At 49.1% G+C, this 15,544-nt stretch overlaps 1 protein-coding gene across 2 annotated transcripts in view; it reads left to right on the forward strand.

Annotated features, from left to right (window-relative positions):
* The window catches only part of Adpgk (ADP dependent glucokinase), a 32,834-nt gene extending 20,803 nt beyond the window's left edge, over window positions 1–12,031 (forward strand). Inside the window, exons 4-7 of one of the 2 annotated variants that reach the window (XM_023712626.1) lie at window positions 5,095–5,215; window positions 7,892–8,088; window positions 8,583–8,681; window positions 10,728–12,031. In XM_023712626.1, coding sequence (XP_023568394.1) covers window positions 5,095–5,215; window positions 7,892–8,088; window positions 8,583–8,681; window positions 10,728–11,282 — 972 coding nt within the window. In that variant the 3' untranslated portion in view covers window positions 11,283–12,031. The remainder of the gene's footprint in view (window positions 1–5,094; window positions 5,216–7,891; window positions 8,089–8,582; window positions 8,682–10,727) is intronic. The other variant, XM_004628907.2, reaches the window with a different exon arrangement.
* Window positions 12,032–15,544: the final 3,513 nt, after the last annotated feature.

Raw genomic sequence — 15,544 nt, forward strand, 5'->3', positions numbered from 1 at the left:
GTAGGTGCTTTAGACCACTGAGCCATCTCACCAGCCCCTAGCTAATGTCATTGATTTGAGACCTTTCCTATTCTCTGGTATGTGTTTAGTGCTTTAAATTTTCCTGCTTTAGTTGCTCTTATGGATCTTTGGGGGTTTTTTTTGTTTGGTTGGTTTTTTTGTTTTTGTTTTGGTACCTGAGTTTGAATTCAGGACCCCCCCCCCACTTGCCACTTAAGCTACTGAGCTAAATCCTGTGGATCATTGTTATTTTCCCTCTGATTTCTTTAGTTGTACTATTTAATGTGTTATTCATGGACTAGAGGTGGGTATGTTTCTAAATACTTGACAAATTTCCATTTCTCATAGTTTATTTTTTGTATTTTAGTAAGGGTCTACAGGGTCTCACTACGTAGATTGGACTCATAGTGATCTGCCTGCGTTCAGCCTCCCAGAGGTGGGACTACAGGTGCACATCACCACACCCAGTCTCAATCGCTGTCTCAGTGCACCCCAGGGGCGGGGCCAGGGCTGGAACAGCAGGCTGGTGACGAATTTCCTATTCTGTAATTGGTCTTTTGAAGGGAGGGTTGAGACAGGTCTTTCTATATATGCAGACTGACCTCAGACTCTCAGCAATCCTCCTGCCTCAGCCTCCCAAGTGCTGAGAGCAAAGGTGTGCACCTCAGTGTCTGGCCAGTTTTTATTTTAATTTCATTCAATTCAGAACATGTACTTTCCATGACTGGACTTCTGTTAAATTTATTGGGACTTAAAATGGACAGGAGATGGTGTGTTTTGGTGAAAGTGTGTGTGCAGTTGGAAATGTTTAAAGAATCTAAAGGTCTTCCTATTTGGGGTAGAGGGTGCCACAAATATGAGGTAGCTCGGATTGGTTGGTAGTGTTGTTCCTGTCTTCTAAATAGTCTCTTACTAATTACTGTCTGCTTGATCTATCGATTACTGAAAAGAGGATGTTGACATCTCTCCAGCAATAATTGTAGACACTCTATTTCCTGGGTAGTTCTAGTTTTGCTTCATGGATTTCAGAGCTCCATTATTCAGTGCATAAAGGCTTAGAAAAGTTCTATCCCCTTCATAAGTTAACTCCTGTATCATTATTCTAAACTCTATTTCATTAAAGTAGGTATTCCACCTTTCTTTTGATTAGCACTAGCATGGTAAATCATTTTCCATCCTTGTGTTTGTAAGCTGTTTGTGTTTTACAGTGCGTTTCTTGTAGATATCATAAAGTTGGGGCTTGCTACTTAATCCACCAGGTCATTCTGACTGTACCAGGGGTGTTTGGACCATTTTTTATTTAATGCGATAGGTTTAAACTGATTTGATGTACCGGTAATTATTCTTCTATTTATCCATCCTTCATATTTTTTCCTTTTTTTGACACACAGTCTCGCAACCTTTTCCTTCTTTATGTACTCTTTTAGATGATTAGCTATGATTTTTGTTTTATCTTCTCCAGTTATTAGGTGAAATCTTTGTTATTTTAGTGGTTGCTTTAGGCTTTAGAGTATATGCATGTAGTTTCTCGCGGTATGCTTTTGAGGGGTACTACAGCCCCCTGGGTCCTACATGAATTTAAAATATCATACTTCCATTTCTCCCTTCTGGTCTTTATAATATTATTGCAGTATATTTCTTCTACATGTGTTAAGAATCTCATTACATGGCTAGTATTTTTCTTTAAACAATTATCCTTTAAAGCTATTTCGTAAGGAAAAGAATCTTTCTTGCTCACACAGCATGGCTGCCTAGGCATCCGGTTTCGTTGTAACTTTGCCTGAAGGCTGCTCCCCCCTGGCTGGGCTCTGCTCTGCGGTGACCAGCTTCTGTAGACCTCCAGCAGGAGCCTGTGCTGCTGCAGAGCCGCCTGTGGGGTGAGGCTGCCTATGGGGTGGGGCGGGCTTCCATTCCTGCTTCTTTGGGATTGATTGCTGTTCTTTAAGGCCCAAGTGCCTTGAAAACCATTGTTTTGGGGCCGGAGAGGTGGCTCAGTGGAATAAGCACTTCCCTGGCCAGCACAAGGGCCTGAGTTCAATCCCTGATTCTGCACAGAAAAAAACACACCATTTCCTACATTCAGTCCATGTTTTGTTGTTGTTTGGGTCAGGAAAGTAACTCCAGTCCCTAAATTGTGGCCAAGAATTAGGCAGAAGAAATAAAGCCACGGCCAGCCAAATACTGGAATAGTACTGACTTGTCACTTAACACAAGCAATTAATGAGTAGTTATTAGTGAGTGCTTTGTCTCTGTATCGTGTATATAGTTGATTTTTTTTCTCTTTTATATAATTGTATTGGTACAAATGTAAGCAGTTTATGGCCTTTTCTGTTTTGTTTTTGCTTTTTGTTGGGTTTTTTTTAGTTTTTGATTGATATAATATATATTGTTTCTTGTTTTGGATAAAGTCAAACATCATTTGGAAACAAGTTTCATAAGAATAATCACTTTGAGGACCCCGAGGATAGCTCAACAGTCTGACCACCTGCCTGGCAAGTGCAAGGACCTAAGTTCAATCCCTGGTACTGCACTGTACTGACACCAAAACCCGGCATGGTGGCACATGCCTGGAATCCCAGCGCTAAGAAGGCTGAGACAGGAGGATCACTATGAGTCCTAACTGCGTAGTGAGACCCTGTACCAAATAAGTAAAAGATTTTTAAAAAGAGGGCTGCAGAGACAGCTCAGTGGTCTAAGCACCTGCCTAGGCAAGTCCAAGGATCCGGGTTCAATCCCCACTCACCACATGCCATGCCAGCCCAGCACCAGGTGTACCAAGGGGGCCACTGAAACCGGGCATAGTGGTGCACGCCTATAATTCCAGCTCTGGGGAGGCTGAGACCAGAGGATCAGTAGGAGTCCGGGCTTCATAGTGAAACCCTATACCAAATACATTGGAAAAAAAAAAAGAAAAGAAAATCACTTTGAGATTAAAGTTGTGGGGCTGGAGAGATGGCTCAGTAGAATAAGCACTTGCCCTGCAAGTGCAAGGGCCTAAGTTCAATCCCCAGTGCTTACCCCCCCAAAAAAAAAGAGAGATTAAATTTGTTCCATTTCTGTTTAAATTTGCCTGGCCTCTTTATTTTAGTTGACTGGAAAGTGTGCCTTATGTGGGTATATTTTCAAGGCGATGTTCCTTCGTAACAGTCTTGGGTTGAGGAAAGGAGTGCTGTGCCTACCCGCTTGTCGGGTCTAGCTTTAATTATAAAGTGAGATAAGACCCTGTCTCAAAAAAAAAAAAAAAAAAAAACCTAACTTAAAAAAAAAAAAAAAAAAAAAAAGCCAAGAAAATATAAACCAGGAATTTAGGCTCACTAAAGGTAACCATTGACATCATTTGTTTTTGTTTTTTGAGAGGAGTCTCATGGTGTAATTCAGACTTGCCTTGAACTCAGTAAGCGGCCTAGGCTAGTCTCTAACTCACTGTGTAGCCCAGGCTGGCCTGAATTTGCAGCCATCCTCCCGCCTTAGCCTCCCAAGTGCTGGGATTATGGGTGTGTGCCACCGTGCTGGACCCTGACATCTGTTATCAGTCGTGTTTGTACTCTTAGCCTATGTCAGCACTCTTTATTTTGAAGTGTCAGAGTATTATAAAAAGTATTTCAAACAAAAGCAAAAAAGAGAAAAGAAGGTAGTGGGGCAAAGAATTTCAGAAAGGAGAGGGGTGTGTTTTTACCCTGAAACTGAGCTGTCTTAGGTGTATGCCGGGACCAAAGCTGTACAAAGCAGGGGGCCCGCTGCACAGAAAACGTCGAGGTCCCTGGGCAGGCATGGACATGAGCACGAGTGACCTTTGCTGGGGACTTGTGTTGCAGTCCTCCCCGCGACCCTCGTTATTTCATGGGTTTGAGGCCCTGGCCATGGTCCTGAGGGACGCAGCAGAAGCAGCGCCTTCTTATTTGGGACTTCAGAGCAGTGGCTGAGGTGAAACAGCCTCTAGGCCAGGGAGAGAGCCAGTTTGGAGTGAAAGGAAAGGTTTGGAAAAGATGCTCATTGGTTTTCCTGTCCAGAAGCCTGTCCGGTCCGTGTACAGAAGGGCGCTCGATCCCACAGACTAAGGCATCCGGTGACCCGGAGGCTCTTTTCTGTACCTGTCAGATTCAAAAAGCTGTTTTCAGTGGGCAACTGGGGTAAACAGCAGCTCAGGACTGCGGGCCACACGGGGTGTCTTGGTCATTTTCCCACCAGCGACTGATTTTTGCTCATGGTTTGTCAATGGTTGGCAGGCTCCAAGGTGACACAAGGTGGCATAGAAGCCTGATGGAAGGAAAGGCGCTCAGCCCATGACACTTAGGAAGCGGGGAAGTGAGAGGAGCAGGGACAAGACTGCACCGGACAGGCCACGCCCCAACAGGCCACGCCCCTCCGCACATGTTGGGCCACGAACTCCTGCATGGGAGAATCTGCTGAGGAGCGTGGTGCCCCATTTTCCGCTCCCCTTCCACACACAGAACTGGGTGACAGTTGAGATCTAAACTGTAACACAGTATGAATAAGAAGGAGATACATTAGGAATGGAATAGGGGTTCCTGTTCTGCATGGGCTATTGCATTGACAAAATATCATAGACTATACGATTTAAATAGTTTTAGAAACTGAAAATCCAAAATTGAGGTTGCAGCAAGGTTCAGTTTCTGGTGTGGGTTCTTTCCTTGGCCTGCAGGTGTGTCCTTGTCACAGTGTTCACCCTGGCCTTTCCCTGGGTGTGTGTGTGGGGGTGTGTCATCTGTCCCTTTCTCCTTCTCAAGACCTCACTGGATCTTTGCACCTCCTAAAAGTTCCATGTCCAGATACCACTAGGGTGGAGCTCCAACGTGTGACTTCTCCGGGACAGAAACTTTCCAGAACAGGGAGGATGGGCCCAGCGACTGTGACAGGGGTCTTGTGTTGTTCTCCTTTCTGGGTACTTGTGGCTATGCCCCCTAAACGCCCCTTTACTGCACACCTCCAGACCAAGAGCTCTTGCCCCAGGCTGGCTTCCAGCAGTTCTGTGATGAATAGAACTGGGCCGAATGCAGCGACTGGCCACTCTTCGGGCTCTGTGGGGAGAGGACTGGCTTCCTGGTGCACTTACTTCCTACCTCTCATCTGCAGGTTCTCCTTTGTGGCCCAATTGGTCCAAAGCTCCACCAGCTCCTTGATGAAAACGTGTTTGTCCCGCCAGAGTCACTGCAGGAAGTGGACGAGTTCCACCTCATTCTGGAGTATCAGGCAGGTAAGGGATGTGAGAAAGTGCCGTGAGAGGCCTGGGCAGGGTTGCGTGTGCTCAGCCTGGCCTGGGAATGCGGACATTGATCTTTGCAAGGTTACAGGGTCCTGTTCTCTTCTAGCCCGCTGCTCTCAGAGCTGCTGTTGCTGTGGGCCGCAGGGAGCGCCATGGAGCTTCACAGCCCTGTTGAAAACTGAGGTCAGCAAACAACTGGCCTGATCCCAGGGGACACCAGGCCACAGGCAAACAGGCATCTTGAGTAAAAGGAAATGTATTAAACAAACCTTTATAAAATTTTCCTTTGTGACTAAGAAGAGAGCAGGGCAAGTAGTGTTTAATGTAACTCTGCTGGATTCTGCCCTGCGCCTGTGTTCTCCACGCTGCTGACAACTGATTCCAGGTCTCTGGCAAGCTTTCTTGGGCATGCTTTATTTTTTGCCTTGGAATGTGAATGGAAGTGTTTTGTAATGAACTTCACTTAGGTAATTTCCATTTTGTGTATTCCAGTGTGTATAAGTCAGCACACCCCTCGTAGCTTCTGTGTGTTCTGGTCTGATTTCTGCAAGATTCTTCCACTCAGATGTCCTCTTTGCTTTATCTTTTCCCCTGCTAAGAACTCAGAATCTTGGTTCTCTGATTGAGCAGATTATTACATGTTAAAGCATTCACCGTACAAATAGGGTAATTGGTACGTAATGCTTGTCAGTGAACTGCTTCCCAATGAAATGAGTGAGACTCTTACCTGCTGGAGTAATTAACTGCTTGTCCAGTGGGAAGACGGCGCAGCTTGAAAGCTATGCCTTTCTCCAGTGCAGAAAGGAACTGTGGCTCTTCCGGCTCTCCTTTGATGCCTACTAGCACTCGGTGGGAATTCAGGACAGGCAGGTTCTGGATGTCAGAGGCAGAAGGCTGTTCACACTTCATGGCGTACGCATGGTGAGCTCCTCTGCTTTAGTTCTGCCTCCTGGGAAACCGGAGTGGAAGTTTCCCTCTTGCATGAGCAGCTCGATGAACCTGCCCACTGCCCAGAAAAGCCTACAGTGGCTCAGAGGTGCCTGAGGTGTCCCTGCTGTCAGCACAGTCTCTGCTGCCTCCTTGGCATCTGCAGTATGCACCGGGCACCTTTGTGGTTCCTGCTTTCTCTCACTTCCCAGTGACTGCCCAAAGGAGAGATTCGTGTCTTGAAGACTTTGATGTTGTATTTTTGTAGTTTCTTTTGAGACAGAGTCTCTCTTCCACGCTGGCCAAGAACTGTGTAGGGTAGGCTGGCTCCAAACTCACAGCGGTCCTCCTGCCTCAGCCCTCCAGGGGCTGGGATTACAGGCATGCCTGCCACACCCATGTTTTGCTGTGGGATTTGCAAGCAGGTCCCTTTCTGGATTTGTGAGCCCTGCATTCAGTTTTTCTTCACTGTGCCTTAGCATGCTTGGTACAAGACAGGGGGCTTCCATTAGGCTTTAGGCAAAGTGCCATTTTCATGGTGGGGGCATGATCAGGGGACAGCAGTCCAAAGTCAGCTCGTAGCAGCACTGTCCTCAGCCTCTCTGACCCGGACCAATGCTTTCAGACAGCCTCTGTCAGCTTGCTTTTCTCTCTCATGCCCACTTGCTGGGCCGGGGGGGGAGGGGGGGGACATGCTAAACTGAGCAGGGCTTCTTGCTCTGATGCACACAGAGCGTGGAGAGCCCAGGGGCAGGCCCAGGCTGGTTCCAGCCAGTTTGCTTCTCGAGCAACGCCCTCCGTCCTGTGTCTGGTGGAACCGCTGAGCAGAGCCTGTTGCTCTCTGCCTCTGTCTCTCACTGAAGCAGTGGGTTCAGCGGCATGCTGTGTGGCACGTTCCCTGGGCCACATTTCCTAGCATTCCCGACGTCTTGCTGTGGGGAGAACACCCACACCATGTAGTTTCCCATCGCACCATCCCGTTCATCTGAGAACTGTGGGGTGGTGGTCACGGCCATCTAGGTCATCAGTCTGTGCCCCGTGCATGTGGTCCTCCTGGTGGTCCTCTCGGGATTGCACATGCTGGAGGGACAGAGCAAGGAGCTGTCACCAGGTGCCAGTGAGGCCTAAGGACAAGATGACACAAGATGCTGCAGGCTGTGTCCTTGGCTTGGGCTCCTGACCGAATAGGGTGTGCCAAGCTCCCTAGGAGATGCCCCTGATAGGATGTGGCCTGTCTGCCCAGGAAAGGAGAATCGGGAAAGGCTGAGTGTTTCAGGAGGAAGCAGCCTTGATCGTGGGCGTGGCAGTGCTTGCTGCAGCAGTGCCCCCAGCTGTAGAAACCAGACCCACCAGGGACAGCACGGAGGAGAAGGCAGTGTGGCTCTGGGCACTCAGCCTGCCCAGATTCCAACTAAACGGGGTGTTATGGGGGCACTGGGCTTCCCAAGATGTGGAGTGTCTCGAGGAGGGTGCACAGGGTGTGACCGCATCCTGTGTTTAGAGCTCAGGAGACAGCAGGGCTCTCCTTGAACTCAGAGGGCACTCGTGACCATGAAAAAGGCCTAGGGAGCAGCTTCCTGGTTTTGGTTTCTTTGTTGGATTTGGGTTTCGGTTTGGATTGGTATGTTTACTGACCCCTGTCCTGAACATGGTGCCACCCACTCAGAACCAGGGCTCCCTACCCCTGGGACACTGATCACCTTTTCTTTTCTTCCCCTTGTGCCCACTGGGCTCTTCTAGGAGAGGAGTGGGGCCAGTTTAAAGCTCCCCATGCCAACCGCTTCATCTTCTCCCATGACCTCTCTAATGGGGCCATGAATGCGCTGGAGGTGTTTTCATCTAGCCTGGAGGAGTTCCAGCCTGACCTGGTGGTCCTCTCGGGATTGCACATGATGGAGGGACAGAGCAAGGAGCTGCAGAAGCAAAGGCTCTTGGAGGTAACAGCACTGTCAGGGACCTCAGGGCCCCAGCAGGCGTTGTTTCGGGCTCCTGCCTTCGCCTCTGTGGCTTGTGCCCGCTTAGGTCCCGTCTCCTGAGGACAGATGGCAGTGCTACGCTGGGCAGGGCAGGACAGGGCAGCTTCTCGGCCATACCTCTGCCTCCTGTGCTGACTGTGGCAGGCTGTGTATTGCTCATGCTCCCTGTGTTACCTGTCCCATCGCACTTCAGTGTCTACACAGCTGCTGTGTAGACAGCAGCTCATCTAAATGGGCAGTTCGTTGGCCTCTGACCCTGTAATCTGATAAATCCGATGATTCTTTGCAGAGTGTAGTTTCCTGGAAAAGTCCACTTGATGCAGAGGTGGTGGGGACCTGCGGTCCTGGCGGCTCATGGGATCCTGAAGCAGCAATCATGAGGGTCATGAGGCCCCCAGAACCTCATCCTTTCCTCCCTCCTGTCCTGATGCAGTCCTGTCCTCCTCCCTTTGTAGGTCGTTGCCTCCATTGCCGACATCCCCACCAGCGTTCCAGTGCACCTGGAGCTGGCCAGCATGACAAACCGGGAGCTCATGAGCAGCATCGTGCAGCAGGTAACCTTCTAGCCTGGCTGTGGCCTGGGAGAGCGCCTGCGTGGTTCATGGGGGTGTGGCTGCTGTGTCACCCAGATCTGGGGCCCAGGGGAGCCAGACGAGGCCATAGGCCTGTCCCAAACAGCAGTGCGGCCCTCTGGAACGGGGAAGCAAAGGTGACCGGTGTTGGCAGAACTCGAGGAGGAAACTGAAAACCCAGCTGTGCTTTCACTTAAACCTCAGGAAGCACAAATGAGAAAGCTTGAGGTGATCTTGTGTGGCTCAGCAGCAGGCACCTGGGAGCTCTCGTCCTGCCGCAGCCAGCTCACCCACTTCATGACTTGGTTTACCTTTCACTGTTACTCAACCTGTTCATGGCAACATGTGGTTCCGAAGACGAAGGTTTCCCGGTGAAGTCTCCTTCCCATCTTCTCCCCTTCTTCCACTGCTGCCCACCTTACCAGCTTTGGGTAGCACTCTCCAATTAGTCCTGATGTGTGTAAGAAAATGTGTGCCTTTATGCCCAGAGAGAGCGCTTCCCACACTTCGTACGCCGCTGTGCTTGACCTTTCCTTGCTAGCTGAGCCTGGAGACCTTTCCTGAGCCGGGCCTCAGAGAGGACCCTCAGGGTCACCCAGAGGCGGGCCATGCAGAGTCTGCCTGAGCAGGCCTGCCGGAGGCGTTTCGGGTGTCGCTTCCTGTGCTCTTGATGGGGTGCTACAGTGAGCACGCCTGGCACTGTTTTGTTTTGCTTGTGAGCAAGCAGAGATGTAGGGTAAAACCTCCCAAGTAGAACTGCTGAAGGGGAGCACAAGAAACCCTCCAAGCCCTGAGCTCGCCCTCCCTGAGCGGCACCGGCTTACTTCCCACTCGGAAAATGCCAAGTGCTCGTTTCCTCTAACCTTGCCGCCAGAATGTGACTAAACACTTGCATTTGTCGGGGGGAAGAGGTGGAAACAAAGCAAAACTTGTGTTAGTCTGGCAGGTAAAAAATGGCAGGTTTTGGTTTTGTTGTGTTAAGTGTACTGGTACAATTCAGATATAGTTAATGATCATATTCGATATAGGGGATTTGTACCCATACATGATGCCTCTTGATTCCTCTTTTTTCTCTGATTTTGTTCCCCTCAACCCCTTTTCCCCTCTTTAGAGAGCTTTCTTCTCATTTATCTTTTTTTCTTCCGTCCCCCTCTTTTTCTTCCCTCCCTTTCCCGGCTCCCTAGTCCCCCTTTCTTTTGAACCATGCTTTCCCATTCCACAGTACCTGTTACACATTTTGGTCCTTATTTACTTGTAAGGTTTCTCACACCAAAGAAACAGTGCGATATTTATATTATAAACGTGGCTGGCTTTTTGTTTGTTTTGTTTAGTTTTGTTTTCCAGTGCTGGGATGACAGGGATTGAACCAGGGCCTCAAACAAACTAAGCAAGCACTCTGCAGCTGAGCTACACGCCCAGCTCCCCACCACCCCACCTTGTTTGTGTCCTTGGAATTTATTTTATTTTGGGAGGCATTTTTGTCCCACCCCAGGGTCAAGACTGTAGAGAGAGCTGCCCTGGGTCCCCTGCTGCTCTCTGCTGTCGACACCTCTCACTGGCAAGGGCACCTTGTTATCACCAGTGGACCTCACCGGCCTGCCATCACCACTCAGCATCCAAAACTGGCCCTTGGGTTCACCTGTAGTGTTTCTCAGTGTAGCTTTTATTTATATTTCTCTTCTGAGACTGCTTATCTTCACTTTTTCTACATGAGCCATGTGGGAACTCTGCCTGCCCCGCCTGAGAATCTGCTGGGTGCAGGGGAGGGGCCAAAGCTGGGTGCCATGGGGACATGCAGACCCCTCTGCCCTTTCTTACCATGGCACCTGACCTAAACCTGGCGTGGGTGTGAAATGGTATCTGCACAACCTCGCAGTATCTCCAGCAAGCCCAAGGTGGCTGCAGTTAGAAACAAATTGAGGGGTGAGGACGATGCCTGCTGTCCCTGTCACAGTCAGTGGCTGTATCCTGAGCTGTCAGGAGCTGGGTGTGGCCACCAGCCAAGAGACCTGTCCCTGTTTCTGTTAGCAGGTCCTTCCTGCAGTGACCTCCCTCGGGCTGAATGAGCAGGAGCTGCTATTTCTTACTCAGTCTGCGTCTGGACCATACGCCTCGCTGAACTCCTGGGCCGGGGTCCCAGATGTGGGCGTGGTCAGCGACATCCTCTTTTGGGTCCTGCAGGAGCATGGGGCGAGCACAGGCCGGGCCTCAGCCCTCACCAGGATCCACTTCCACACGCTGGTCTACCACATCCTGGCCACAGTGGATGGGCACTGGTCCAACCAGCTGGCAGCTGTGGCTGCGGGGGCGCGTGTGGCTGGAACACAGGCCTGCGCTACCAAATCCATCGACACCAGCCGTGTGTCTCTGAGGGCGCCCCGAGAGTTCATGACTTCCCACTCCGAGGGGGGCTCCAGGGTCGTGCTAAACCCCAGCAAGCCCGTGGCGGAGTGGCACCGCGGGGGCGTTTCCTTCTACTTCACACCTGTGCTGGTATGCAAGGATCCAGTTCGAACTGTGGGCCTTGGGGACGCCATCTCGGCAGAAGGACTCTTCTACTCGGAAGTGCCCGCGCAGGCTTAGGAAGTCTGTGGGGTCACTGACTGAAGGACCGCAGGAAGCAAGCAGCTCGGGAAGCAAGCAGCTCGGAGTGGGGTCAAGGGTGTCAGTTCTAGACCTAACTGGAAGCTAGCCAAAGAAGCAGCAGCAGGTTCAGCTGTGCAGATACATTCCAGCCTGCTGGCAAGCCCGCCAGAACACGTCGGCTTTGAACCAAGACTTAGTTCTCTACTAATAAGACTGGGTTTTTGTCTTTTATGTTGTGTGTTGCAGGAGTAAAAGCTTCAATTCCCAAATCTCCAACTTCTGCAGTATTATCAGGTATTTTTAAGCCAGACTTCTTCGCCCAAGAGAGCTTGTCAGGCAGAGAAAGCACCCTGTCCCCAAACACGGAAAAAGTGCCCGGGCCTGGGCCTCCGGATCCTGTCGAGAGGCCCTGAGGGGCCTCACAGTTCCTGTGCAACTGACAGTGACAGTATTTAGTGAGCGTGCCTTTTTGGTCTTCTGCTCTCAGACTCAGTCAGAGCCACAAGTCCAGATAGAGCGGTCTCTCCCATGCTTTATGGTTGCAGCAGAAATGGGGGCCTCTGGGAACCTCGAAGCCAGTCATCCTGCAGGTGTCTGGAAGCCCGGGTGCTGCCATGAGCCCTGATACTTGGCTCTGAGCCGTGAAGGAGCTTGCTTTTACAACCCGAATGTGCATCTGTGTGTAACAGACCATGTGTGTTTTATGTTGTCATTGATGCATCCATTAAAGTTTGACCTCAAAAGAGCTCCAGGATCATGAATAACTTTGTCATGGTATATATTTATTTTTTTATAAATCAAGACTTCTGTGTGCTTTTAAAAATATTAAAAACAATTTACATTTCAGACTCCTCTAAGGCTTCCTGTAATTGATTTTGTTTGCACTACACTGTGTTCCTGTGACTGCCGTGTCACGCTGATCTTTGTCTTCTTCGTCACTGGGTCAGGGAGCCCCTTACGCTACCGGTATGGAGTAGCTGCGCTGAAGTGGGCTAGGAACCCAGCAGCTGCCAGGAGCAGTGAGCTGCAGTTTGTTCAGAGGGCAGCATGGCTGTGGCATCTGGTGAGGACAGTTTGGTGGCAGGCCAGGCTTGAGGCCCACACAGCAGCTTCGAGATTCTCACGGCTCCCTTAGGCTTTTCATTTATGACCTCTGTCCCTGTCTTGTGTAGGACAAGAATGAATGATTACTCTTTCGCAGAGAAAAGTGAAACCTCTGGAACGGCACACCTTGCCCTTGAAAGCAAGTAACTCGGTAAGGAAATCTCTGGCTGTCAGCGTACCCTTCTCGCTACCTGAAGTTCAGCTAAAAACCAGCTTTCCAGCCTTAGGAAGAGATTTCTGTGTTTTCCCAAGAAATGGAGTAGTTCTAAGTCTTCTAAACCTGAGACTTTCCTAGTAGTACTAAAGTTCATGCTCATGGTCCTTGTGTATATTCTGAAAAATTCTCCAGTTTGGGAAATGTGCTTTAGTCAGTACGAAGCCTAGGAACAGTGTTAGGTTTTGGGTTTTTGTTTGTTTGTTTCTGTTTTTTGCAGTGCTTGGGACTAAACCCAGGGCAGGGATATGCCGGGCTGGCTCCCTACTGCTGAGCCCTACCTCGGCCCCCAGAGTGGTCTTCAGGTGAGCCTTGAGCTATTCATCACAGCTGTAGTTACTCAGCCAACTTGGTGGTTGTCACCAACATCAAATGCATTGTACTCTGTAGCAGCACGGTGGATCATTCATCAGGTGTGGTGAACGTACATGTGGACAAGTGCGCGCGGACTAAATGTGCAAACCTCGCTCTGGAATGTGCTGCCTTCTTGCCAATGGGCTGCAGGTGGCTGCAGCTGTCTGCAAGCCAGAGCTAGCAGAAGCGTGGTAAAGGCACGGTAAGCTGAAGAGGCCGAAGCGGGCCTCTCGCACCCTTTGCGTTTATCTTTACAGAGCTTTCCACTGTGATTCTATGGGAAGCTGAGAAGTTGGAACATCTCTGGCTTAGAGACCTGGTGAACAGTTAATCTGCACAGCACACCAGTACCTTCAATGAGTGGTCCTGTTTTTCTCTTACTGTGTCAAGTGTGAGTGGGGAGACAATAACTTCAGCAGAGCAAACCCATGGCAGCATGCAGTGTTTGTGATGGCAAGTGCTGCCCAATCCTCAACAAGTGATCCTTGGTCAGCCTTAGTTTCTCCATGTGTAAAATGGGCTGAGCCCTCATGGGGCTGTTGGCTTGTGGGCAACCGATGTGCCAATTTGTTCGGCCCAGCAGGCCATGCATCGTGAGGCACACAGCAAATGTCAGTTATTACTGAGACAAACAGTTCCTAGGTCCTCTTTGGGACTGTTTTACATCATTTGAAAGCTGTTGTCATAATTTCTATTCTAATAATTTACCATTCCTGGTCTTTTTCTAGGTAAAATTTTTATGCAGTTAAACTGTACAACTACACACATTCTATGTGTACCACCTGGTTCGCTTTGACAGGCGTATTGTTCTCCAGCCCAGTACACCCCACATCGATCCTCTATGCTTTTCCAAGTCATCCCCACCCAATGAAAGACCTAGCTTTTCTCATAAATAAGCTTTGCCAGTTTTTTTTTAATTTTTATTTATGTGTGTGTGTGTGTGTGTGTGTGTGTGTGTGGCCAGCTCAGCCCACCAGGGGGCGGGGCTGGGTGGCATGTGGTGCTGGGGGATTGAACTGCAGTCCCTATGCTTTGCTAAGCTTGTTCTAAGTAGGTGCTTTAGACCACTGAGCCATCTCACCAGCCCAGCTTTGCCAGTTCTGACAGTAAGAACTTTCAGTATGTGGTTTCTTTCAGTGTGTTTGAGGTTAACCCATGTTGCATGTAGTTCACTGTTTATGAATACATGGTATTCCACTGTTAAGTACAGAATTTTCCACTTGGGTGCTTTTAGGAACAGAGAGCTGTTATCACTAAGTGTACACACATGCTGTCAGTTTTCTGGATAAAAATCTGGGGAATTCTTGAAGGGCCTTTTCACTAGGCTGTTGGACCATCCGACACTTGTCAGTGGGATGTGATAGTTACGGTTGTGTCATTCTGGCCAACCTTGGAGCTGTCAGGGTTTGGTTTTAGCCAATTTTGGATTTCACCGCAGGTTGTGTTATGATTTTATTACATGACAGATGACAGGCACTTTTGCACATGTAGATTGCCCGTGCATCTCTGTGAAGTGTCCAAATCTTTTTTAGTTGCTTACTAAACTATAATTTTTTTAATGTTCTGAATATAGGTCTTTTGGGGGAGTGTTTTATTTTCTCCAAGTCTGTGGCTTGATTCCCACACCCTTGTTTTCTCTGTGACCTGTGATGAAGTTTTACATTTTCGTCTAGGAATTTTATAACTTTAGCTTTTACAAGTAGTGCTATAATCCATTGAGTCACTTTTGTTTTGGGGTTTTTATTTGAGACAGAGTCTCACTATGTGGACCAGGCTGACGTCTAACCCAGCGATCCTCCTGCCTCAGCCCCCCAAGTGCTAGAATTACCAGCATGTGCCGCCATGTCGGGCTTATTACTTTTTGTGTATGGTGTTAGGTTGCGGTTAGGCTTATTTTACATTTTAGTTGATAATTCTCCATTGTATATATGTTCCTTTCAGTATATTGTGATTTTTGTTTTAATGTATTTGGTACAGGGTCTCACTATGCAGCTTGGACTCATAGTGGTCCTCCTGTCTCAGCCTCCCCAGTGCTGGGATTACAGGCATGCGCCACCACACCTGGTCTTGGTGGCCAGCTCAGCACACCTGTGGTGGGGCTGGCACCGAATATGGTACGGGGGAACGAACCCTGGTGCGTGCACTTGCCAGGCAGGCGCTTAGACCACTAACCTATCTCCATAGCCCTGTTAAAGACTTTTTGCTTCACACTGCTTTAGCGCTTTTATCAAAAAATCAAATGACTAAGTGTGAAGTCTATTTATACCCTTTATACTATCTGTCTTTGTTCTTGTGCCAGAGCCAATGACTAGCACAGTGAGCCTTGAAGAAGTGTTTATTTCCTGATTTTGTTCAAGGTTGCCTTAGATGCACTTGTCTTTCCACAGAACTTTTGAATCAGCTTGTGCATTTCTACCCAGAAACCGCTGGGATTGTGGCAAGAATCTATAGAGCCATCTGGAAAAATTTTAAGTCTTCCCAAGAATATGGCTTAGGCTGGTGAGATGGCTCAGTGGTCTAAAGCACCTACTTAGAACAAGCTTAGCAAAGCACAGGGACCGCAGTTCAATCCCCCAGCACCACATGC

The sequence above is a fragment of the Octodon degus genome, unplaced genomic scaffold, assembly GCF_000260255.1.
Source record: "Octodon degus isolate 3935 unplaced genomic scaffold, OctDeg1.0 scaffold00026, whole genome shotgun sequence".
NCBI lineage: Eukaryota > Metazoa > Chordata > Mammalia > Rodentia > Octodontidae > Octodon > Octodon degus.